Consider the following 24585-nt stretch of genomic DNA (forward strand, 5'->3'; position numbering starts at 1 on the left):
AAATAAAAATCCTCGCAAGGAGGAAACAATTTCTAATTATACGTATCGTTCTTGTACTTTCAAGACGTATTATAAGTCATGAGTCATGAAAATAAATAAATAAAAAAGAATAAAAAACAATTAAAAGAAATATGAAGAAAAGAAATGAAAATAGAAGTTATAAACAATAAAATAAATTGAACTACGCAAATTTATAGAAAATGTCACGGTGTTGTTCTCGTTGTTACAAGACAAACATATTCTCTGTCTCTTCTTCTCTCTATCTATCTATCTATCTATCTATCTATCTTTTTTTCTCTTTCTCTATTTATCTCTATCTCTCTCTTAGTTATTTTCTCTTACGAGAGAAGCTCGCTTATGTTTACGTCACAACGTATCAATATTAGCATGGCATCATTGGAGTCCCTGCGTCCATTTGCCGAATGTAGTATCTATAACCGATCGTGTGTCAGAGCGTGTTGTGTCCATAGATTGTTGGTAAACCACATGTCATCCATAGCAGAGAGTTATCGATCAAATTGCTTAAGCCGTTCGCAAAAGCTTCAAGAGTTTTCCAAAGAAAAGTCGAGCAAAAGAGTGTCGTCGTCGAAGCTTGGTCGCGTTGTTGGCTCGATATTTTTTTCTTTTTCTTTTTTTTTCTCCTTACGAACACGCCACTAAAGGAAAAAAAAAAAAGAAAAAAAGCCGAGAGAATGTGCCGTCAGAACGGCACTTTGGATTACACGTTTTCCACTTGTCACTAATCCGACGACGATGACAACGACGACGACAACGACGACGACGACGATGACGAAGTCTATCTCAGAACTTGCACTTGTATTCCACTATTCTTTATACTTAAGAAAAAACGCCACGCCACTTTTACGTTTTTTTTTTTCGACAAGATTCAAGGGCACAATTAAAAATTTGTCCTGTTCTACTAAGCTCCAATAGGGAATCTACCGAGCGTCTATCGATGAATATTTTTGCAATTGCATTTGCCACTGGAAAAATATATTGGTATGAAATTATTTTATCAAGTGGAAATTTTCACTCATTTTCCGGTAAATCTTAACTAACGGTATGTTCTAACAACGGTTCACCTGGTAAATCCGATTTTTCTCTCAAATTCTAAAAGTACAGAGAAAAAAAGTGACAGGTAGAGAGAGAGAAAAAGAGAAAGAGAGAGAGAGAGAAGAAAGATTTACTAGCTCAATATCCACAAAATATTAGATGTTTCTTTCTTTTATTGTTCTTTACTCAGAGAGAAACTACATTTTCATTCGCGAATAAAATAAGATTAAGAAAAAGAAAAATTTATTTTGTCATGAATCGGTTGCGTTCAGTCAGTGGTTTCAGGGAATTTAAGGGGGAAAAAAAATAAATAGAACGGAAAGAAGAAAAAAGAGAATGAAAGAAAGAGAAAAAGAAGAAATGTTTTTTTTTTTTTTTTTTTTTTTTTTTTTTTTAAAGAGAGAAAGAGAAAAAATATTTCATTCAACGCGAAGAAGACGGCTTGCAAATTACGTGCATGAATGAACCGTAAAAAGCCTCTCTTATTGCGACGCTCTGATGAACAGAAAAAGTATACGATACATAGGAGAGAGACAGAGTGAGAGAGAGAGGGAGAAAGAGAGAGAGAGAGAGAGAAGCAGGTTAAAAACCGGATGCATTTTAACTTTTAGAAAAAGACCTTGACGCATTGATTTTTGTGACATTTTATGACGTAAATTGTTAACGTTTAATCTCGATCAACAAGACAATCTAAAATACATAATACATATATACATATGTACATAATAACATATTATTTATAATAGAAATTGTATATATATATACATATACAGACATTGGCAAACGAAGAATATTAATAATCAAATTAGCAATCACCGAGCAATTGCTAATTATGTTCTGTAGAATGAAAGAAATATGAAACTGATCGTTATGCAAATTTTGCTATAATAACAAGCGTTTAACAGTAACTCGATTCTCCAGCGGCTTCTTTGCTTTCCGATACCAATTTCATGATTGCGTTCTCTCTCTTTCTCTCTCTCTCTCTCTTTCTCTCTCTATCTTTCTTTTCTCTCTTTATGTCTTACTTGCTTTCGTCACACGGTAAACTCAAATAGTTTACTGTGACGATTCTCACTATGCAAGCGAAATAATTGTTGTCATTGCAATGGCGATAAGTCAATACTATCGTTCCTTCGGAATAATTTGCGACGAAGCGAAGAATTTATAGTTCGCAATGCATGCACTCGCATTTATATTCTTATGATGAATAAAAATTTAAGGATCATTTAAACGTTGTATTAATTGTACATGTTGAAAAAAAAAATAACATATGCGTAAGATATATAATTGATCGTTAACAGTCCAATCGTAAAATTATGAAATAATTCAAACGTATTAATAATAATGCGACATGATATATCCGAATAAAATTTTTGCCTTTCTTTAACAAAACAAATTTATAAAAGAATGAACGAACATACAAATGAACGAACGAATGTAAAAAAAAAGAAGAAAAAAAGAAAAGAAAATAAAAAAAAAAAAAATACAAAATACAAAATTCGGCATTTGTACGATGAACATCCAGATAGCTTAATAGTACTTACTTACGTATTACTAACATTACCGTTCATACGTAAACGCTAACGAATGTTAATTCCTGAAGGTTCATACGAGATGAGAAAGCACTCAGAGAGATTTCGTAAAGCCTTACGTACCATATGCATGCATATACATAGATACGTACATAAATACGTGGGCGAATATAACTCGCGAGAAAGCGACAGAATATATTATCGTACTCGAATCTAAAGTCGATCGACAATGTACGTACGACGAAGTCAGAAACGAAAAGTCGAAGTAACGAAGACCATTGAAAAACGCAAAAGCGTTACTATACTTCGGTGCCCTCATTCCAAAAGCTTCTCGAGAATACTCGTTCTACAGGGGAGGAACAAAGTAAAATACATACATATGTATATTACGTGGCTGCAAGAAGAAAGATACATAGTAGAGAAAAGGAGAGAGAAAAAGAAAGAGAGAGAGAGAGAGAGAGAGAGAGAGAGAGAGAAAGGAAAATAAAAAAGATAAAGAAAATGAAAAGAAAAACTAAAGCAAATAACGAGAAAGTGCCTTATAACTCTCACTCTCTTTCTCCCTCCCTCTCTTTCTCCCTCCCTCTCTTTCTTTCTCTCTCTCTCTCTCTCTCTCTCTCTCTCTCTCTCTCTCTCTCTCTCTATAATTATCGTAATTAAGACATGCTAGATGGTAGTTTGTAGTACCTTTGCCAAAGGAATTTCCTTTTCTATGCGCTCGGATTCATCTACTGATTTCATTAAAAATACTCTGCGTATAATAATAATAATAATAATAATAATAATAATAATAATATTAATTTTTTTTTCCGCAAAGCATACTAATGGCAAATAATAATACAGCATTTCGTGAACGAACGAGGCTTAAATGTATAGACGAAAAAAATTAAACGACGATGAAAGAAATGAGAGGAAATGTAACATTTACATTGTATCTATAGATCGTATCTGAATCAAGAAAGTTACAATATGAATAAAATCTATGAGGGGATCATGTTCTTGTGGTAACCGAATATAACATGACCTATGGAAAGATTGTTTTGAATTTTGAAAAGGACCGTAACGAGGATTCCAAATAAAATAAAATAAAATAAAATAAAATAAAATAAAATAAAATAAAATAAAATAAAATAAAATAAAATAAAATAAAATAAAATAAAATAAAAAAGAAAGGAAAAACAAAGTTCGTTTCTTTATCAATAAACAGAACATTCTTTTTGTCTTTCTCTATCTGTCTCTCTCTCTCTTTCTCTCTCTCTCGTCACATCGTCATATTTTTGTGACTCCCACAAAGCAGAAGTCGCAACGACCTTTTCACGATCATCTAGTCGAAAGATTCTTCCTAAGAAATATTGTCATCTCTTTCTCTCTCTTTCTCTTTCTTTTTTTTCTTTCTTTTTTTTTTTTTTTTTATTGTTATCCGTGCAAACGAAAAAATATACTCATCGTACTGGAAACGAGCTTGTCGCTTGTATTGACTGGCAGTTTCGATTTCAAAATACTTTTTCCTTCGTCCAGCTGAGAATGGAGAAGAAAAGAGACAAAGAGATACAAAAAGAAGAAGAAAAAGAAGAAGAGGAAAAGGAAGAGAAGGAGGAGAAAGAGGAGAAGAAGGAAGAAGAAGAATGAGCTGATGCCAAATAAGAGGGAAAATATTCGACCTCTTCTCTAAGAGACTGCATTAAATCTAACGATAGATCATTTTTCTACTTTGAATATTTATCATCCCTATCTCTTTTTGCCCTTTTAATGATACAAACATGACGGATCATACAAAAAAAAAAAAGAAAAGAAAAGAAAAATAAATAAAAAAAAAAAAAAAAAAAATAATAATAATAATAAAAGAGATAAATAAAAATACAAAGATATATAAAATTCACAGGAAATTTCTTTTAAAGGGAAAATCTTTTTTTAGCAAAATCTTACTAGTACAAAACTTTTATCGTCAAATACAATAGCTTGTTGAAAAAAAGAAAGAAAAGAAAAAAGAAAAAAGAAAAAGGGAAAGAAAAGAAATTTCACTCCGCATATTTCCGTACGAACGAAGGTGGATCGAGATTAATTTCAAATCGTGATTCAATTCACGTCACTGCTTCCGATTAAAGTAATTCGATGAAAACTCTTCACAAGAACAATGTCATTGATTTTCGAGACGAATCAATTTTCTATTCCCACGATGAATAAGAAGGTAGAGAAAGAGGTATGAAAGAGAACATAAAGGATGTAGAGACTTAGATTTATAGCAATAAATAAGTTGAAATTCGTTGCCATTGCCAGAAACCGCATCTGCTTTAGGCATCTCTCTCTCTCTCTTTCTCTCTCTCTCCCTCTCTGTCTCTCTTTTTTTTCCACTAATATAATCAATTTGTGATTCTCATCACAAATGGCGTGAAATCATGTCGAGAATCACGCCAAGACAACTATCGTAGTTCGTTTTGTCTCGAATGAACTCTTTATGTACATTAATAGACACAAAATTTTAAACTTATACATTATTTATTCATTCTCTATCTTTCTTTAATCACTTTCTCTCTTTCTCACTTTCTCTTTTTCTCTTTCTTTCTCTCTCTCTCTTTCTCTCTCTCTCTCTCTCTCTCTCTTTCTATTTATTTGTCCTTGTCTCTATCCCGCTAGTACACTACTCGATCAAGAATTTCTATGCACGTACGACCTCCACAAGCCGCACATAGCATTTAAATGGCTTTTGACCATCTATCTCGTGCGTGTAATAACTACTTCTTACGAACTTGGAAGATCGTTAACCCTTTTGCGTTTATTATCTTCCTTATATCAGACTATCCCTAATGATTCGGTCTTTGACTCGATTAAATTGATTCTTCCCCTCCCCCTTAATCGTGCATCGACAACGAAATGAAACGGAAAGAACGCGATAAACTTTTACATACCGACGATGTAAGATCCGACGTACGTACGTACATACATACATACATACATACATACATACATTCGATTGAATTCCCAAAAGATTCAATCTTAGTCGAATTTAACGTCAACCGATGATTTACGGTCCATCGTTTGTAATGATTTACGATGTACTAAGACATGAGTCATCGTTCTGATTCTTTTATTTTTTATTATTTTTTTTTTTTTATTTTTTCTTTTTTTTTTTTTTTTTTTTTTTTTTTTAATAGGTAAACACACGACCGATCGTATTCCGATCCCGTGAAGTATATCTCACGATTGATTTTTTGTCTTTCATGACGATAAAGTCAGATATAAGAGAAAAGAAAAGAAAGAAAAAAGAAAAAAAAAAGGGGGAAGAAAAGTGGGCTAGGGAATCGGAGAGAAGATTGAAAAGAAAAAGTGAAATATATATATATATATATATATATATATATATATATATATATAAACTGACGAGCTTTAATGAGATAATAAATGAATCTAGATTAAATTTTTCACTTTTCCCTTTAACACGTCCCTCAACCGAGAAAATTTATGATTAAGCCTTTCGCGTCGATGTTCAACGATTCCCTTAGGATCTACATGAGAATGGCATTATGCCACCTTAAGTTCAAATATTCTAGCATTTTTCATAGGAACTCGCAAAGGTACCGTTAGAAACTTGTCGAACCTTTCTAAAACATTCCTTATCAATATATGTAAGATGTTACTTAATGCATGGAACATAGAAAACGACGTAGAATTATATACATATACATACGCAACTTTACATATTCGAGTTATGAATGACGATGGGAAGAAAAAAAGAGATAGTATGAAAGAAGAAAGAGGGAGAAAGAGAGAGAGAGAGAGAGAGAGAGAGAGAGAGAGAGAGAGAGAGAGAGAGAGAGAAAGAGAAAAAGAGAGATTGTAGAAATGCAAAAGCAAAAAAGAAAAAATAAGCAGAGAGGAGAAAGAAATAACAGAATGTTTGCGCTATTTCAACGCGTCTTTGCACTTTCGCGCATTATCTAACAACGAGAAATATGTATGTTCTAACGATCCCAACCTTCGTGCCGACGCTTGCAAAGTGTGTTCCGCTTGTGACGCTGATATTATGTTTGTTAGAAAAAAAAAAAAAAAAAAAAAAAAAAAGAAAACAAAAACATAGAAAAAAGAACGTAAAAAAGGGGCGAACATATCCGTCGCTCTTAAAAAAAAAAAAAAAAGAAAAGAAGAGAAAGGATACCTAGGAAATATACTTCTGTCGAAATATCGTGAGATATGAGGAAAAGATGTGCAATGTCGGACTTTGTCTCGAAAGCTAAAAGGGGATGATGGAATCCTATTCTCGCTTTGTTCCTTCGAAAAAAAAAGAAAGTAAAAAAGAAAAAAAAAAGAATAAATAAAATGAAAGAGAAATAAAAGAAGGAAAAGAGAATGAAGAATCGCTCTGTACTTTACTTTGAAAGGAGAACTCCTCGTGAAATAATTTTGGGTATCCGATGAAAACGATTACGGTGAAACACCGATGATGAGAGATCGCCGATTGATGCATCAATTACCTGAACGTGCATGGAGAACGAAAATAAGATGGAAAAAGAGGGAGAGAGAGAGAGAGAGAGTAAGAGAAAAAAAGTGTGTGTGAGATAGAGAGATAGAGGGAAAATGAGAAAGATAAATGAATTGAAAAAAGAAAAAGAAAGAGAAAGAGAGAGAGAGAGAGAGAGAGAGGGAAAAAGAAAACTTCGCGGCGCTCGTTATCTATATACGCACTAATTGTAACACTTGTTCAATTACCAAAAGAAAAAAAATAGTATAAACTATTTTTCCATTTTCCTCTTTTACTTTAGCTTTTCCATGTACAATGTATAACCCGGCGCCATTTCTCGTACAGAAGTCTTCAACTTCGAAAGCTCCTGGCGTATCGCGAGGATATCGAATCGAGTGAGAACAGGAAAAAAAAAGAAACGAAAGGAAAGGAGAGGAAAGGAAAGGAAAGGAAAGAAAAAGGAAAAAGAAAAAGAAAATAGAAAGGGGAAGAAGCTTTTCCTTTTTCAGGAAGCTTTCCGCGTACCGTCGCGTAACTTCGGCCACGCTCGGGATCTCGCTGAATCTTGTCGTCGAATTTCTCCTCGTGTCTTCGTTATCGTCGTCGTCGTCGTTGTCGTTGTCGTCGTCGTCGTCGTCGTCGTCGTTGTCGTAGTCGTAGTCGTAGTCGGCTTTCCTTCACGTCGTCGTCGTCGTCGTCGTTGTCGTGCTTCATGCAAGCACATCTTTTCGGCACGTTCTCACACGAAGCACATTTCTCTCCTCGTCGTTCAAGACCTTCCCTTGATCATCGTCGTCTTTCGGAGAAGCTTTACAAAGCTCACTTTTCTACTTTCTACTGTGAAGATATAGACAGAGAAAAAGACAGAGACAGAGAGAAAGATAGAAAGAGACAGAGAGAGAGAGAGAGAGAGAGAGAGAGAGAGAGAGAGAGAGAGAGATAGAGAGAGAGAGACCTTTCGAAGAGTTCGTGAACCTTTTTAGGTTCGAGGATTTTGAAGGAACAAAAAAAAAAGAAATAGAAGAAGAGAAAAGAACGGGATAGAGAAGAAGGATAAAGAAGATGATGGAAGAAGAGGAGGAGGAGGAGGAGAAGGAGGAGGAGGTGGAAAAGAAAAAAAAGGGAAGGGGAAAAATAGAAAATAGGGGTTGAAGGGACAAAATGATAAAATAGTAACTTCCAACTTTTAGTCAGCTTATTCGTTCTAGCATATCGTTTAACGAGCTAAGAATGATAATGACGACAAAGAGGAAGGAACTAAATGAAGTAGATGATAAAAGAGAATGGACGGGGGGACACGATTCTGGGGGAGGATTAGGGTGATCAGGGGGAGGGGGAGCGGCGGGTGGTTTTGAGGGTGGGAAAAGAATAATGGTGATGAAAACTAAAAGACCAAGGAGACACCATAAAACGTCGTCGTCGTCCGGCAAGAGTAACGCGACGCGAGCTACTACTCGCCGCTAAAATGAAAGACCCGCGCGCTGCCCGGGACGACGCGCGACTGACCAACGAGAGCACGGCGCGAACGGCACGCGCGGGGGTGTGGTGGGGGAAGGGTGAGACAGAGGAATGGTGGGGGTAAAGAGTGAGATGGGGGAAGGTTGGGCCGACCGACGGACGACGTGCTCGGTTCAACGAGCGCGAAGCACACCGAATGCGACGCACCCGCGCACACCACCATTGCACGACTAGAAGAGACAGACAGACAGACAGACGGAGAAAGATAGAAAATATATGAATGAACGTAGGGGAGGATATAATAGAGTTATTTACACGATTATTATTCCGACACTTATTATATCTTCTTTCTTCTTCTTTCTTTTTCTTTCTTCTATTTTACCACACACTTTTCTTTATTCTTCTATTCCTTTTTCTTCCCTTGAACGATGAAAGAAAGAAAGAGAGAGATAAAGATAGGAGTTAAATAGATAGATAGGTGCATAGATAGAGATAGAGATAGAGATAGAGAGAGAGAGAGAGAAAGAGAGAAATGATGAAGAGAAAAGGTGTAAGCGCAAGAGAAATAGCAGTCACGACCGTAGCACACCGTTTCGTAGACTGGCCGAAGAGGAGCGCGACTGCGAAAATTCCCGAACTTGAACGGAAATGACCGAAGTCGACTCGACCAATTTGGCGCGCGCGTGTCTAGCGACTTTTGAAAAAGCTCACTGGTTAGATCAAGAAAGAAACTTGCTTGAATAGAAATGACATTTGCTTAATATATTAATTGATTAATATAAGACGAATTAGAATGACATTTTCTTTGTTTGTTTTCTTTTTTTCTTTTTTCTTTTTTTTTTTTCTTTTTTTTTTTTTTTTCTTTATGGATTGTTCCTCGTATGCCTCGTATCCCTTGTTGATAATGTAGCTTGAAAAATAATGGTAGATATCGTATAGAAAGTGCACACGTTATAACCTTTGCGTGCGATATACAACAAGAGGTACATCTTAATGGCGGTATAAGGAGAAAGCTCCTTGGAGCTTTAAAACGTGGGAAATGTCGACAGACGTTTCGATAGCATTAAATTTATCTCTCTCTCTCTCTCTCTCTTTCGATTTGTAAGATAAAATAGAAAGGTAAGGTGTCTTTAAGAGTTAAAAATCGTTATAGCGTCCATTTATATTCACTTTCCCATTTGGACATTTTCTTAAATTCTTCAAATATTTGAGGGCGCCGTGTTGTTACATTTACATATTTTTGACGAAACTATCGATTCGATTCGATTCGATTTTATTTTATTTCATTCGACGTTTTTCAGTGAACGATTTCCGTTCGGTCTTTTAATTTTATAAACAAGCCTATGGAAATTAACCGAAGTCTACGCTTTTATGTAAAACAGCTTAGTGAACGCTTACAAATATGGTGTGCATATCGTATGTATGTAAATGGAAACAGCAAGGAAATGTTCTTACGATAGCTACGATGAAACTCATTATTTCTATCGAGTTATCGTTGTTGTCATTATTGTCATCGTCATTGTCGTAGTCGTCTTAGTTGTTGTCGTCGCTTCGTTACAGTCATTTGTCATTGTTATTTAAAAACTAATTAAATTTCCTTTCCAGAAAACCGATTCAGCATGGATTTTACTTTGCAGCAAACAATGACAATTGCATGATCTTAAAGATTACAAAAAAAAAAAAAAAAAAAAAAAAAAGAAAAAAGAAAAAAAAGTATATGGAATAAATACTCCAAAACAATTTTGAAATCATAAATACTGTAAAAATTTTTTGATATCATGCTCCTACTATTGATACGTTTCTGTGAATAACGTTCAGATCTCTTTCTCCACGATCTAACCAGAATTGGATTGCCGCATAAACAGAAATATGCGATTACGAAACGCGTTCCTTACCGTTCACCGACGTTTCATAGTCAATTACGACCGGTTGCTACTTTTCTAATCGGGTAACACCGATTAAATCATCGGCTTCGTTTATCCGTTTCATTGAATTTCTTGTTAATATACAAAATCAAGATAGAAATACAATGAAGATTGATATCATAGAATTCCTTACTTTATTTTATTTCTTATCTTTCTTCGATCTCTTTTTCCATTGTTCATACTTATATACTGTATTAATATACTGTATAATATATACATATATATATATATATATATATATATATACACGTATATATATTTTTACATATATGTTGATTATATATAAAGTACAGTATAAGCAGATAATTAATTGAATATATTCAAACGATGTTATCTTGAAATTACCTTTGCGAAATCAAGGGAAAAGCTTTGTGACGTTCCGTAAGAAAACTCATAAGTTATCATAAAAGACGAACGATAATGCCAACGAAATTACAGGAAAACTTTTGGACTGAATACAGTTCGAGAGAATTTTCACATGAGAAGGCGGACTGACTACTAGCTTTGATCATGTTCACGTCATTTACAAAGTTGGTTGAAGTAAAGGGTCGTAAACTAAATTACGAAAGGTCGTAGGTAGTAGATAAAGATCTTATTAATAAAGGAATAGTGTTAATCGGCTGAATTAATCGCGATCCAATAATTAATAATTCAAATATTACGTTCTTTCTAGAATTTAATATAAGTTTTTCTTAAGAAATATAAATGAATTCATTGACATCTTCTTAACGATCGTTATCGCGAAACTTTTCACGTAGATTCTATTGATAATTTTTATATTTCATTCGTAGATTTTTCTTTCTACGAGTACGAATAAATATAGAAATTAGAACGTTGAAAATTCAATAACGACGAATAAAAGGCCACATTGATTAAATGTATGAACGAATTGAAATTGATATTGCACGTCGTTTATATTAAAAATGTACGAGAAACTATAAAAATGAAATATTCGTCGAGCAATGGCGAAGAATAAAAATATTTGTATAGAATTTGTAAAACGTTCGAAATAACTTTTACGAAAAAGTTTTAGTATTAATGGGTAGAAATTCCTCGTAGAATTTCTTCTTTTTTCAAGCATTCGTAGATTTATAACAATGAAAATAATTCCCTCGTATTCATTCAGAAAGATCAATGAAACGTTTTATGATTGGATTGGAAACCTCCGAATTTTCTAGTTATATTGTTATCCAGTATTTCGTTAATTGAACATGTCCTTCCCCACAAAATATTCGTATAGTAATAGAGACAAATAGACAGACATACATACAGACAGACAGAGAGACAGACAGGCAGGCAGGCAGACAGATAGAGAGAAAGAGATAGATAGTGATAGAGACAGAGAGAGAGAGAGAGAGAGAGAGAGAATATCCATATTCCAATCCCAATTTCGAAATTGCAACTGAACTTGAAGGATACCAAAGGGGATTCCATTGTTTCGTGTCGCATAAAACAAACAAGTTACGTGGATTTCTGAAAAATATCTTGGGAATAGTATAGAGAAAAATGGTGTTAAGCTTTTTTGGATAATACCAAGTGAATTTCAAATCATCGAAATAATGCACTCTCACAGAAGATACTTAGAATGGATAATGCAACGAAGAAAATTCTCTGGTCGAGAATATATATTCTTTAGGAAAGAGAGAAAGGGATTACTCTTTCAGTGTTGTGTTAAAAGCGGATGGATAAGAATACAAAACACAGAGAAAGGGAAGAGAGAAAGAGAAAGGGAGCTAGGGAGGGAGGGAGGATGAGAGAAAGAGGATGAAACTAATACGTCTTCGTTTCGTCGCTAGAGAGAGGAATAAGAGAAATTAGATCTTCCATTAACGAGAGTCGCCGCATCGTTCGATACGCGAGAACACGGATTACGTGTTACGGTATTGTTCTTGGTGGCCACCGTGTTTTATAATTGAACGGGAATGTACATTTTAGAGAAATAGCATTTGCAACGATCATTCTCTATCTCTTTTTATCTCTCCCTTTCTCTCTCTCTTTCTCTCTCTCTCTCTCTTTCTCTCTCTCTCTTTCCCTCTCTCTCTCTCTCTCTCTCTCTCTCTCTCTATCTCTCTACCTCTCTCTTTTTCTCTTTCACTCTCTTTCTCTCTTTATTCCTTTCTCTATCGTCTCATAGAAATCATCAGAATAAGACTAATGCTTTTGGTTTTCATTTAAGTGCATCGTTTAAAACGAATTTATCTCAAACTGACACACGGTTGCGATGAAAGTTGGCAAGTAAAGTTGCAAGCTACTACGTTCGTATGCGGTTTGACGAGTAATCACGGATCTCAAGTTACATGGACGACATTGACACAGATAACTCTCTTTCTTACGACGTATGTAATCTATGCGTTGAGACGATACACACGGAAATATAAAGCGATTAAATTTAACCGAAAGATGTTAAAAAGAAACAAAGAAGAAGAAGAAGAAGAAGAAGAAAAAAAGAAAGGAAAAGGAGGAAACTAAAAATAAGAAGAAGAAAAAAGAAATTAATTATGAATGCAATTCGATAGAAGTGATTCATTTCTTCTTCAAAGCTGTTCAATATTTTATAATGATTTATATATCAACACCGAGTATATACGCGTATTGGCGTAGGTCCATCATTCGTTCTCACATATTCTCACTTATTCTTATTTTTCCTATTAATTCCTAATTTATTTTCATTTACTTTTTATTAATTATTATTCATAGATGTTAGGGGTGGAATTCATGAGTATCGAGATCGTTGTGAGATTTTTTTTTTCTTTCTTTCAATAGGGAAAAATCCAGATCAATTTCATCTTCGTTAATCCCTTCTGTTTTCATGTTTATCCCTTTGTTTTTAATTCTATCGATTCTTTCACGTGGACTCGCGCATTCTCTGCTTTTCCTTTCTTTTTAATCCTTTCATTTCCCTCTTTCCTTCTCTTCTTCCCTTACTCTTTTTCTATTTCAGGATAAATCATCAAGGTAGATTGATCATGGAGAAATAGATAGATCGCCGGTAAGGAGAATAGTCGGCAAGGATTTATTACATCGGCATCGATCCGATGAATCTCTCATCTAAGGAGAGCTTGATTCGTTATCGTGGTATTAAATTTTTATATGGAAGATTATGGTACCCTTTTTCGTATTATACCGTGAAACTACGTTCTATTCTTCAAAATTCGGAACGAACGATCGTGCTTAATAGCTTCTGATGTTGCGACGGTCCTATTATTGGTAAACAAGGATTGATCCTCCAGTTAGCGTTAAGAGCCAACCTGAATTCTCGGCTAAGTGGCATGTCATTCGAATATCGCGTATTTTAGAATAGTCATCACAGTACTTCAAATGCAGTAACCTCCACGTGGTGAGACCTGGACTTATATTACTCGCGATATATCGAAAAACATGGATTATACGATGTAAGTTTTACCGAACGAATGACTACATATAATTCTAAAATGTTTACTTTTTGATTACAGATAGTTGGACATATTTATAATATATCTGAATCGAATGCAAGTAATCATATTTAAATATATAATTGGATAAAATTATAAAATGATTTCTTTAAATTCGAATAATTTATCGAATAATTCTAATTTCTTTATTATTGTTATTTTAGATCTATTGTAATATCTTTCGAACATATAGGTTTAAATTTTTATAGAAGAAAAAGTAACAGCTTTTAATTTTCAAAACGTTCGTGATTAAAATATGAATATTTTCGAGAACATTTCGAGGCTCGTAACAAACACGCGTTAAAGATAAAATGATTTTAATTTAAAATTCCAATACTGTTAAATTACGATCTCGTGGTCGTTGATAGTTTTTATTAATTATCAATAAAAACGACACTAGTAAGAAACTTGTAAAAACTCTCGTTGTTCATATTTTGTTTTATATCTATCGCCGAAGTCATATATACGATAAGAACTAAAAGTTTTGAGTAAATTAACAAGGAGAAATGATAAAAAAAATATACATAGACATAAATATACACACATACGTAAAACTTTTTAATTTGGATCTTTAAAAGATGGCGAAATATGTTTCTACTAGTAGAAACTCAATTGCAATTTTCGAATTGGCAAAGAAGATCTGAGACCAATTGCTTGAGAATGCGATAACTAGACTAATCGTATTATACGATGCATTTACCTTCGCGTAATCTAACCGTATCTAATGATAGCACAAAAATATTATAAAGAAAAGCTCAAATTTTGTATTTACGTCACACGCTACAATTTCTAATAGCTATTCTCAATTGAGAAACTCTGCTGCCAAAAAGATAGCTTGCCAATAATAACGACTCATTGCTAATATTGCGGTAACGTTAGTTACACCATTATTCTCTATTAAAAAAGAACATGCAATTATTTTCCACTTATTATTCTATCCTTTACTTGTTAAGCACAGCCTACGAGTTATGTATATCTACATAACCTGTTTGCCTACATATATATAAATTAACGTTTATTATTTCGTGCTTATTAATTATGTTTCTTATTAAAGGCAGGTAAACGAGAAAAGTAAAAAAAAATTAAAAGTAAAAAGAAAGGGAGATAGAAATAGAGATAGAGATAGAGATAGAAACAGAGAGAGAGAGAGAGAAAGAGAGAGAGAGAGAGAGAGAGAGAGAGAGAGAGAGAGAGAAATAAATTAAACTATCGTGAGGAAAGTATACGTAAAGTTATTTCATCCTTAGCTCGTTTTAACGAGCAAAGCATTTTTTTATCAAGGCATATATGCCGAAGCTGATAGAAGGTTTCGAATTAATTACGCCTCGTCGACTGACGAAGTAAGCGTACACGGTTGTTATTATATGCGAGCAATTTACAAGGAATACGAGATATATCGAGAGAAAAAGAGAGAGAGAGAAAGAAAAAAAAGAGGGAGAGAGAAAAAGAGAAAGAGAGAAAGATAGAGAGATGGTGAAAGATAATGAACGATATTTAAAAATCTTTCAAGAAAGATTTTGACCGCGTGACGTTTAAGAATTCAAAGAATTTTTATAAAAATTCGTATAACTTTGAGAATTATCAACTCTTTCAACTCAAATAGTCACATTTTCTTTCTCTCTTTTGTCTCCGTCGTTTTTGTTTTATCATAAAAAACTGTGTAACACCTTTATCTATCGATTTTTATTATTATTTTATTTTTATTATTGTTATTATTATTATTATTATTATTATTATTATTATTATTATTATTATTATTATTATTGTTAAATTAAATGAATTAGAACGATAAAATTGGAAAACTTATGAATGTTGTAAAAGAAGAAAGAAAGAAAAAACAAAGAGAAAGAGAAAGAAAGAATGATTTATTTCCTCCTTTGAAAAAATACCGATTCATAGAGGTATTAAAAGGAACGCTAAATTTTTTCCTTTATTTTATACCTTTGAGCCGATTAAAAGCACGAGTTAACGAGGATCATTGAGTTTTCGATCGCAAAATTTTAATGGTTTCCTCTACATAGTTAAAACGCGTTGCCGTGCTAACGGGACGTATCCTCTCCTATTTCGAGTAAATACGAACGTAATTTCGAAATTACGACAATGAAGTATATATAACTTGTCTCATTAAAAAAATTGTTTTAGCAATTATATAACAAACGAATAACATTACGTACTTTATTATCTTATATGAGAAATTTATGAACGTTGTTATGAAGAAAAAGTGAAATTTAAAGATATTAATTAATGAACGAATAATTATTATTATCTATTATCATCTATATTTCTATATCGATATCTTAATTCTTCAAGATATTAAATATCACTCTTGTTACGATCGATCTCCTACACTTCTTCTCACATTCCTTCTTTTTTGAATTTCGAATATCGAAAGATATCGCTCTTTAATGTCACGTGAAAATCCCAACGAGTGATTTCGTACGTCAAGAAGAAGTATATAAATTCTTTTAAGAGCCGACGGGGAGGAGGTCGATCGAGTTTGATATCGCCGAACATATTTTTCTGATAGAGAAACGGTCTCGAGAGTTGAAACACACAGGAGAATGTTCCGTTTCCTTCTATCTTTTTAAAACAAACTCGTTTCGACTAGGGACACACGTTGACATGGTATACTCTCGTCCAATCGACGAATTTTATCGAAATTCAATGATATATATTTTTTCCTTTCTTTTCTTTTTTTTTTTTCTTTCTTAACAAGAACGAAGTGACGTACTTTATTGATAAAAGTCGATCGATCTATCGATATACATACCTTGATATAATACCATTAATAAATGATTATAAACTTTTCATTTTGACTATGTATCTTATTTCATCAGTGATCTTCTTGTTAAATTATTTTACGACTCAATTTACCTGTCGTTTTACGAAAATATCTCAGCAATAAGTATTTTTGTTAATTCGATAAAACGAGCGAATAAAAAGACGAAGATAGACAGAGTGATAGATAAATAGATAGATAGATAGATAGATAAATGAAGAGAGACAGAGAGAGAGAGAGAGATTTTAAGAAACAAGGACTTGAAGGAATAGCGACACCCATTAACACCGGAAATTAATATCGAAGAGAAGTAGAGAAGTTATTTTTAATGAACAAATAACAAAAAGACGTTAATTGGATGAATTACACGACGTTTATTATTACAAACCTTTTGAAAAGTTTATCTCAACGAAAAACTCTAGATCACGTTTGTTCAATATCTTATTTTCCTTTGGATTTGATCCAAATCCTTGGATTTTATTCAAATTTTTTTCCATATTAAACGTGCGTTTGCTCACGATAAAAAGAAAAAAATTCATTACGTTTTATTGGAATTATCGATAAAACCTTGATAAAAACGTGATCGAAATATGAGGAAAATAACATCGACAATGTGAGAAAAACAGAAATTTTCTTAAGTAATAAAGTGTATAAGGATAAATAAACTTTGCTAGTAAGCGAAATGGTCGATTGCATTTATAATTTTCGATTTAATGAATTCTTAAATCGTGAAGAGATAACTCGAAAGGAAAGAAGGGAAAAAGAAAGAGAGAGAGAGAGAGAGAGAGAGAGAGAAAGAAAGAATCTTTTCAGGAAAGTTTGAAAAACAAAAAAGCAAAAAGAGACTATGAAAAATTAACTTGACTTTGTAGATTAGAGTGGAGTAAATGTGAGAAGAAAAGCTCTTTCGTTACTTTGCAAAAATATTTCACGATTAAAAGAGACTTTTCTACGAACAACGTGTCTTGCATTTGATCGAGAAAGGAAAGAAAAATGAATGAATGAATGCATGAATGAATGAATGAATGAATGAATGAATGAATGAATGAATGAATGAATGAATGAATGATTAAATGAAAGAAAGAAAGGAATAAAGAAGAAGCAAAAAAAAAAAGAAAGAAAGAAAGCATGCAAAACACACGAAAGAAATAAAAAAAAAAAAATAAAGAAAAAAAGAAAAAAAGAAGAAAAAAGAAAAAGAAAAGGGGGATAGGGCATAACAATACTTGACATCGTAGATGCGTTTGACACGATGGATACACGATGACTAAGGCAAACTGTCCGGAAAGTGGCCAACGACGATGCGTTTATCGCGTGAATTCCCATGGAACTTCACAAAGATATCAAATGTCCGTAACGACACGAGGAGACATCACTAAAAGCGTAACGTTTGTTAAAGAAACCTTCAAAACTGTCCTAAATATTTTCAACGTGTCACATATCCTGATTTTAGATTATAAAAAGGGAATTGCCATCGAAGCAAACGAAATAGCAATGACTAAAAGGAAAATAAATAATGACGATTCCCATTGTTGTTCTTTTTCTCTTTTCCCATCATTTTATTTCGTTTTCTTTTCGTTTCTTTTTCGTTTGTTACTATATCTTTTTTTTCTTTTTCTTTTCTGTTTCTTTTTGTTTTCTTTTTTTTTCGATTTTAAACGAAAAAAAAAAAAGAAACACCAACGTCGATATTTCTATCTCGTTTCGTTTCTGGACAGTCACCGACGAAATTGCTGGGGCTACCGCTAATAACGTTCGTGCTTCGCGTAATCGATACGACAGAGATAACAGGGATACGTCGTAAATAGAGATAATTGGTATAAATAATTAATCGGAGTTACTCTGCAACGATATGCTATTGAAATAATGGTCTATATGGTGAAATTGCTAGGGTATCTTATCAATGTAAATATCTGTAAACAATTTGAACGTATATGAAGGGAAGGGAAGAGAGAGAGAGAGAGAGTGAGAGAGAGAGAAAGAGAGAGAGCAAAAAAGGAAGATTTACTCGTTCACATCTATCTAGACTGGTAATGATTGTGCGCGCGCGAGCATACGTCCATGCAATTAGTTTTATAATCGAATAATATCTATTGGAAAACGTCACAAGGAGAAAATAAATAGCAAATATCCTCGACGTATCCTCGTGATCTTTTTTATTTATAGTCGAAGAATCTCAAAATTCTATTATTAAAATAATTCTAATGGATGACTATACTCTCGACTCGTGATAGGGTTTAAAAGCTTCCTTGCATCTGCCATTCGCAAAATCTTGTTGCATCGAATAGGCGGTACGTTAATGCATTTGTCAAAACAACAGATGTGAACGGCACAAAAATAATTATGTATTCAATTTTAAGAAGATCACAAGGAGGAAATAGAGGAGAGAAGAGGAGGAGGAAGAGGAGGAGGAGGAGATGGAGAATGGAAAAAAGAAAGAGAGAGAGAGAGAGGGAGAATGAAAAAAGGAGGGAGGTGGGGCACGGAGGAAAAAAACAAACGTGTATATTTACTTTTTTCTTGAATGAATGGAAGAATGGGTCTGTGACTTTTAATGACCGACGATTTAATTAAAATTTTTTTTCAATTTTTCTCACAAAACTTTTCGTGTAACGAATGCCATACATACATATGTATGTATATTATTCTTTATGTACTATTTATTTTTCCTTGATTACATTTCGTGTTACTATTACAAAACGAGTCAAACATTATTACCCCGGAGAAAAATTTTTTAAACGAATACCCTTTCTCTCTTTCTCTTTATTTTTCTCTTTCTTTCTTTTTTTTTTCTTTTTCTTTTCTTTTCTTTTTTTCTTTTTTAATTAAATAAGTCCGAACGTATGTTGTAGATGATATCGAGCTTAGCATTCGTTTAAAATATCGCGATTAAATGAAAATAATGTGAAGGTATCGAGCTTGCAGATAGCTAACAAAATTGATCGAGGATCAGAAAGTAGAAAATATGAGAAGACAAATGAAGCCGAGTAATATTCAAAATTTCGATGTATAAATACACACACCCACGTGTGTGTATATATATATATATATATTTTTTTTTTTTTACATGTAATGTAGCAATTACAGTATTATTCATATCGAATGGAAATTCGATGTTCTTCGTTACGCATGAGATACGATTAAGCGTGGGATTAATTATCGCGAGAGATCCCGTAACCGGTTACACCAAATAAACGGTCAGCTTCCACGAACATTTTCTTTTCATGATTAATCACCGTATGAAATCGTAAAAAGTACGGATGTAATGAAATGAAATGAAATGAAATGAAAGAAAAAAAAAAAAGAAAACAAAACGAAAAAAAAAAAAAAGAAAAAGGAAAAAAAAAGAAAAAGGAAGTAAGAAAACAGAGAAAGAAAAGAAAAGAGAAAAAAAGAAAATAAAAGAGAAACAGAGTTAAAGTACGAGGAAGAAGATAAAAACGAGTCTTATGCATCTTTCGCGAGGCACATACATACATACGTGAAATCTTTCTCTCGATGTGGCAAGCGGACTTCATCCGATAGAAAACCGGTTCCGGTACGAAGATGAAAATAAGTCGCGCGAACGTTGATCCTCCATAAGACTCTCATTGACCACTTATCGTTTGCCAGCACGAAGAACGTCACTGACACCGTAGAGATAACGAGATATCTTTTTAGCGTGCAAAAATGCGCCGAAAGAAACGGATAATTGCTTTTTTTCTTTCTTTTCTTTCTTTTTTTTTTTTTTTCTTTTTTTCTTTTTTTCTTTTTTCTTCCTCGACCACGAGAGACGACGAGACACACGAAATTGTTTCAATACGGAAGCGAAATAAAGAATAGAAGAAGGAGAAGAAGAAGGAGAAGAAGAAGGAGAAGGAGGAGGAAAATGGGGAGAAAGAGAGAGAGAGAGAAAAAAGGATAAGACGAAAAGAAAGATTAGATTAAATATGACGTTAAATTACTCATCAACGAGACAAATCTTTCGTTTAATAGATCGCGGCTAATAGCCCATTCGGGATTTAATTCCTCCCGGAATAACGTTAGAGAGGATCCAGAACGGACTACATTCTAATTATCAGAGTTATAACGACGTCAAGTGAATCTGACTATATCGTATAGTTGTAATCATAAATTTCTAATTGCGGCGTATGAAAGAGAAAGAGATGCTCGATGTATAGAGCAACTTGTCGGCCTCAACTAAAATAGCAATTTAATAGTTGGCTTTTAAAAGATGCTCTGAATATCTGAAAGATATAGTTAGGATTCTAATAGTTTTATTTAAAATATATTATTGATACAATAGTATCTATATAATAGATATTTATATTATAACGAGTATGTTATGTACATATATCTCCATCCCCTCTCCCCCCCCCACCCGACCTCACAAGAAAAGAGAACAACGTTTCTTCGTTTAATTATCTTTCTTTTCTTTTTTTTCTTGTAATTTATGTTCATAATGTTACATGGTTAGATCCGTAAAAAAAGGGACAAAAAAGAAGAAAAAAAGAAAAAAAAAATTTGATAAAATATAAGATAAAAATATTTACAAATACGAGAAGCTATTCTTATCTCTTGAAAGACATTTTTTTAGCAATCAAAAGCAAGATCGATCGTATATTTGGGAATACGATGAAGGTGTTACAGTTCTCTTAATCTTATTTCGAGAAGAAGAAGAAGAAGAAGAAGAAGAAGAAGAAGAAGAAGAAGAAGAAGAAGAAGAAGAAGAAGAAGAAGAAGAAGAAGAAGAAGAAGAAGAAGAAGAAGAAGAAGAAGAAGAAGAAGAAGAAGAAGAAGAAGAAGAAGAAGAAGAAGAAGAAGAAGAAGAAGAAGAAGAAGAAGAAGAAGAAGAAGAAGAAGAAGAAGAAGAAGAAGAAGAAGAAGAAAAGAGGAATAAGAACGACTTTGGTATAGATCTCGAATCTTGGAGAACTTACTTTTTCGGCATGAGAAATTTCTGAAAGGATAGGAAACTTTAGGGTAAAACGACGATAGTAAGTAAGACCAAACGAGAATAATACAGATTCAAATTGTCATTCCGCTTTACTTTCTAATCCTTTAATTTATTTCCTCTTCGGTTTTGCTATCAAGCTTCCGCATAATAAAAGGCATTCTCTTATTCGAGGATGTGGGGGTAAAAGAGGATGAATCTCGTTTCGTCTTCGTTCTCGTTACGATAAAATAGAGAGAGAGAAAGAGAGAGAGAGAGAAAAAAGAGAGAGAGAGAGAGAGAGAGAGAGAAAGAAAGATAGATAGACACGAACAAAAGCGTTTAATCCTTGGAGAATCACGTGTCGCAGAGAAAATCTTCCGGTGAACTTCTCATTCCGCGTATACCTTTTTCATGAGTGATCTCTCGAATTTGTTTAAATCTCTTTTGTTGGTTGGACATGGTCGTACCGGAAACGGTGACCCTTGCCACACCGGAACAAATGCTTCCTAAAGCGTTAGAGTATTTCAATGCATTCGCGGACGTAGTTTTCTTCGTGGAAGAACTACGACGGCTATAAGACGATACGGTTATCTTGCTAGAAGGATTATTACCAGAATTCCAACGTTCGTTCTCTGAAAAATAATCTCGATCTAACGTAAGAGGACTGGTTATATAGGAACAAGATACGTCGCTTTCCGAAGGATCTCTTATTTCTGACTTTCTATTATTAGAGATCTTAAGAGAATCTTTTTCTTTCAACGTTAACGCACATCTCATAGATTTATCTCTTCTATTTATGGAATATACAGGATCTTCGTCCAATTCTATCAATGGAAATAATGGTTTTGGTATACCGGTTGTAAAAAATACCGGTATGATTTTAACTTTCTCAATGTTGTTAGGTAAATTGATCACTTTTATTTTTCTTGAGGATGTAGAAGACGAGACATTTGATATATCTTTAAAATCGATTGTTTGTTTAGACGTTTGAGAAGATCTATTAACTATCACTGTATCCAATTGTCGTTTATGATGCCGATGTTTCAAATCCAATCTCGATTCTCGCGGAGTAAGATAATTCTTGGACGTATTTTCATTTACAAACATCTCAATATTTTTTACCGTAGAAGAAGTCGATCTTTTCTTTTCGGGATAAGTATTGACGATGTCCAAGGACGAATATCTGTTACTTTTGCAAAGGGAGATCTTAGAGGATGATTCTTTATCGATCGATAAAGAATTTTCTACTATAAATTTCGATTTGACGATATCTATGCCCATCGTCGAGGAACTCCGCAAATTTCCCTTGCCATTTCGTCGATCACACGGAATACGATGATCCTCCCTTACGACTTCCTTCGATCTATCGAGAATAAATAAATCCTTGGGTTGATCGGCGTTCTCTCGTGAAATATATTGGCTCCCATTGATATCGTAAGATTTTCTTGAAATAAAATTCTTATAATAAGAATGACCATAGTCCATTGATCTGACTACATTTCCTTTATCACTTTGATATCGATCGTGAATACAAGAGGATCGTGGCCGATGATAACGTTCAAACGGCGTACTCGTTTGCGTATAATAGTTTGCGATTCTTTCATCACGATATACTTTTCCGATCGTAGAATCGTTATTGCCTGGAGTTATATCAAAATACATTGGTTGTCTTGGTTCACAGTACGATCGATCTTCATGTAAACCGGTTTGAACGAAAAACTTAAAATTACCGGTAGAGATATGGTTGAAACTTTCTCGGGACATCGATTTACCGACCATCGTCATTGGTGAAAACTGCGTGTTCAAATTGCCGACGATACTATTCTCCTTCAACGAACTACGATCGATATCCATTGGATTAAACGCATAGCTACCGGAGGAGACATTTTTACTTTCCTCGATTGAACCGTATATTCTTTGTAATCTCAGTGCACGAAATTTAGCGGCTATTTCACTGAGCTCGCATCTAAGTGGCGACAATTCGCCGTGTATCTTCAAGAGTACATTGGTGTCATTAAGATGAATCCCCCGTCGTTTTTTTGTATTCGAATCAAACGAATAATATTTATCATTTGGTTTATCCAATAACGCGTCATTCACTGTATACGGTGGAATATAGAACGACGTTCTAGATAATTCTGGATTCTCAATTATGTCGATCAATTCGTGAGAAACTTTTTGGTTTTTCGAATATGTATCGATCGAATTGTCTAATTTTTCTATCATCATTCTAGGCATTGATTCTTTCGTTTGATCCGTTAATTTAATATCCTGCGACAAGATTGTAATTTGTCAATACATCAAATTCAATGTCTGTATACATGTGTATATATAATGAAAATTGAGAATCTTTTTTAATACGTTGATTGTTACAGTCGACTTTTTGCGTTTAGAATATAAAAAAGAAAAAAAAAAAGGAAAAAGAAAAAAGATAACAGTAAATTTTATTATAATCTTATTCTTCGTAAGAAAAATAACGAAGGACATATCGATTTTTGCAAAATTCGTTGAACAATCAACGTGTTATATTATCTTACTTATCTATCTACCTGAATTACCGGCAATAACATTAATGACTCTCGTCTATTCAGTTCATATTTCTTGCCCAAATAACAGACTTCCGGTTTGACCGAATCGACTAAATTTGATTCGGCCGATAACAGAAGTTCCGTTTGTTCGACTATCATTTGTAATTTTTGCTGACGAGCAAACGAGGAATCCGAGATCATACGATCTTTGACTTCTGTAATAGGGTTTGATTCGATATTTCTCAGAATTGGTAAGGACACCGAACTCATTCCGATATCGTCTACGTCCTCTTTAAAGTAAGTATATAGATTTGAATTCGATTTCACGTTCGTTTCCAAAACCTTTAAACTCTCGACCTCTTCCTCTTTCCGAATATTATCGGAATGCGATTTTGATAAGAAATGAGTGTGACTGGATTTTCCTTCGACGAGCCTTGACGGTCCTTCGCTCGAAGTTTCATAATCGGCTTCTGTTCATTAAATAATATTATAAAATATAAATAATAAT

The 24585-nt window shown here is 33.6% G+C and overlaps 2 protein-coding genes across 5 annotated transcripts in view; both read right to left on the reverse strand.

Annotated features, from left to right (window-relative positions):
- Positions 1 to 8779, reverse strand: part of LOC146872867 (uncharacterized) — a 22282-nt gene extending 13503 nt beyond the window's left edge. The window contains exons 1-3 of one of the 4 annotated variants that reach the window (XM_085658085.1): positions 7567 to 8747; positions 7290 to 7408; positions 4037 to 4103 (exon numbers count right to left, since the gene is read on the reverse strand). In XM_085658085.1, the coding sequence (XP_085514211.1) occupies positions 4037 to 4103; positions 7290 to 7408; positions 7567 to 7765 (385 nt within the window). In that variant the 5' untranslated portion in view covers positions 7766 to 8747. Of the gene's footprint in view, positions 1 to 4036; positions 4104 to 7289 lie in introns of all 4 variants that reach the window. The other 3 variants (XM_085658086.1, XR_014982319.1, XR_014982318.1) reach the window with 3 other exon arrangements.
- A 13124-nt stretch (positions 8780 to 21903) lies between these two features.
- LOC146872868 (uncharacterized) lies at positions 21904 to 24347 on the reverse strand. Its single transcript, XM_085658442.1, has 2 exons — positions 24099 to 24347; positions 21904 to 23820 (listed from the first exon to the last, which is right to left on the reverse strand). The coding sequence occupies exons 1-2, from the start codon at positions 24345 to 24347 to the stop codon at positions 21904 to 21906; spliced, it is 2166 nt and encodes a 721-aa protein (XP_085514568.1).
- Between the last annotated feature and the right edge of the window lie 238 nt (positions 24348 to 24585).

Source organism: Vespa mandarinia, chromosome 7, assembly GCF_050613455.1.
Source record: "Vespa mandarinia isolate Hongniang chromosome 7, ASM5061345v1, whole genome shotgun sequence".
NCBI classification, from domain to species: Eukaryota; Metazoa; Arthropoda; class Insecta; order Hymenoptera; family Vespidae; genus Vespa; species Vespa mandarinia.

What these genes read in the sequence shown, in the direction of transcription:
- LOC146872868 (XM_085658442.1), bottom strand. Translation starts at nt 24,347, where the DNA reads ATGAGTTCGGTGTCCTTACCAATTCTGAGAAATATCGAATCAAACCCT. An exon ending in TGTTATTGCCGGTAATTCAG is followed by an intron (nt 23,821 to 24,098) that starts GTAGATAGATAA and finishes ATCTTGTCGCAG; the next exon opens with GATATTAAATTAACGGATCA.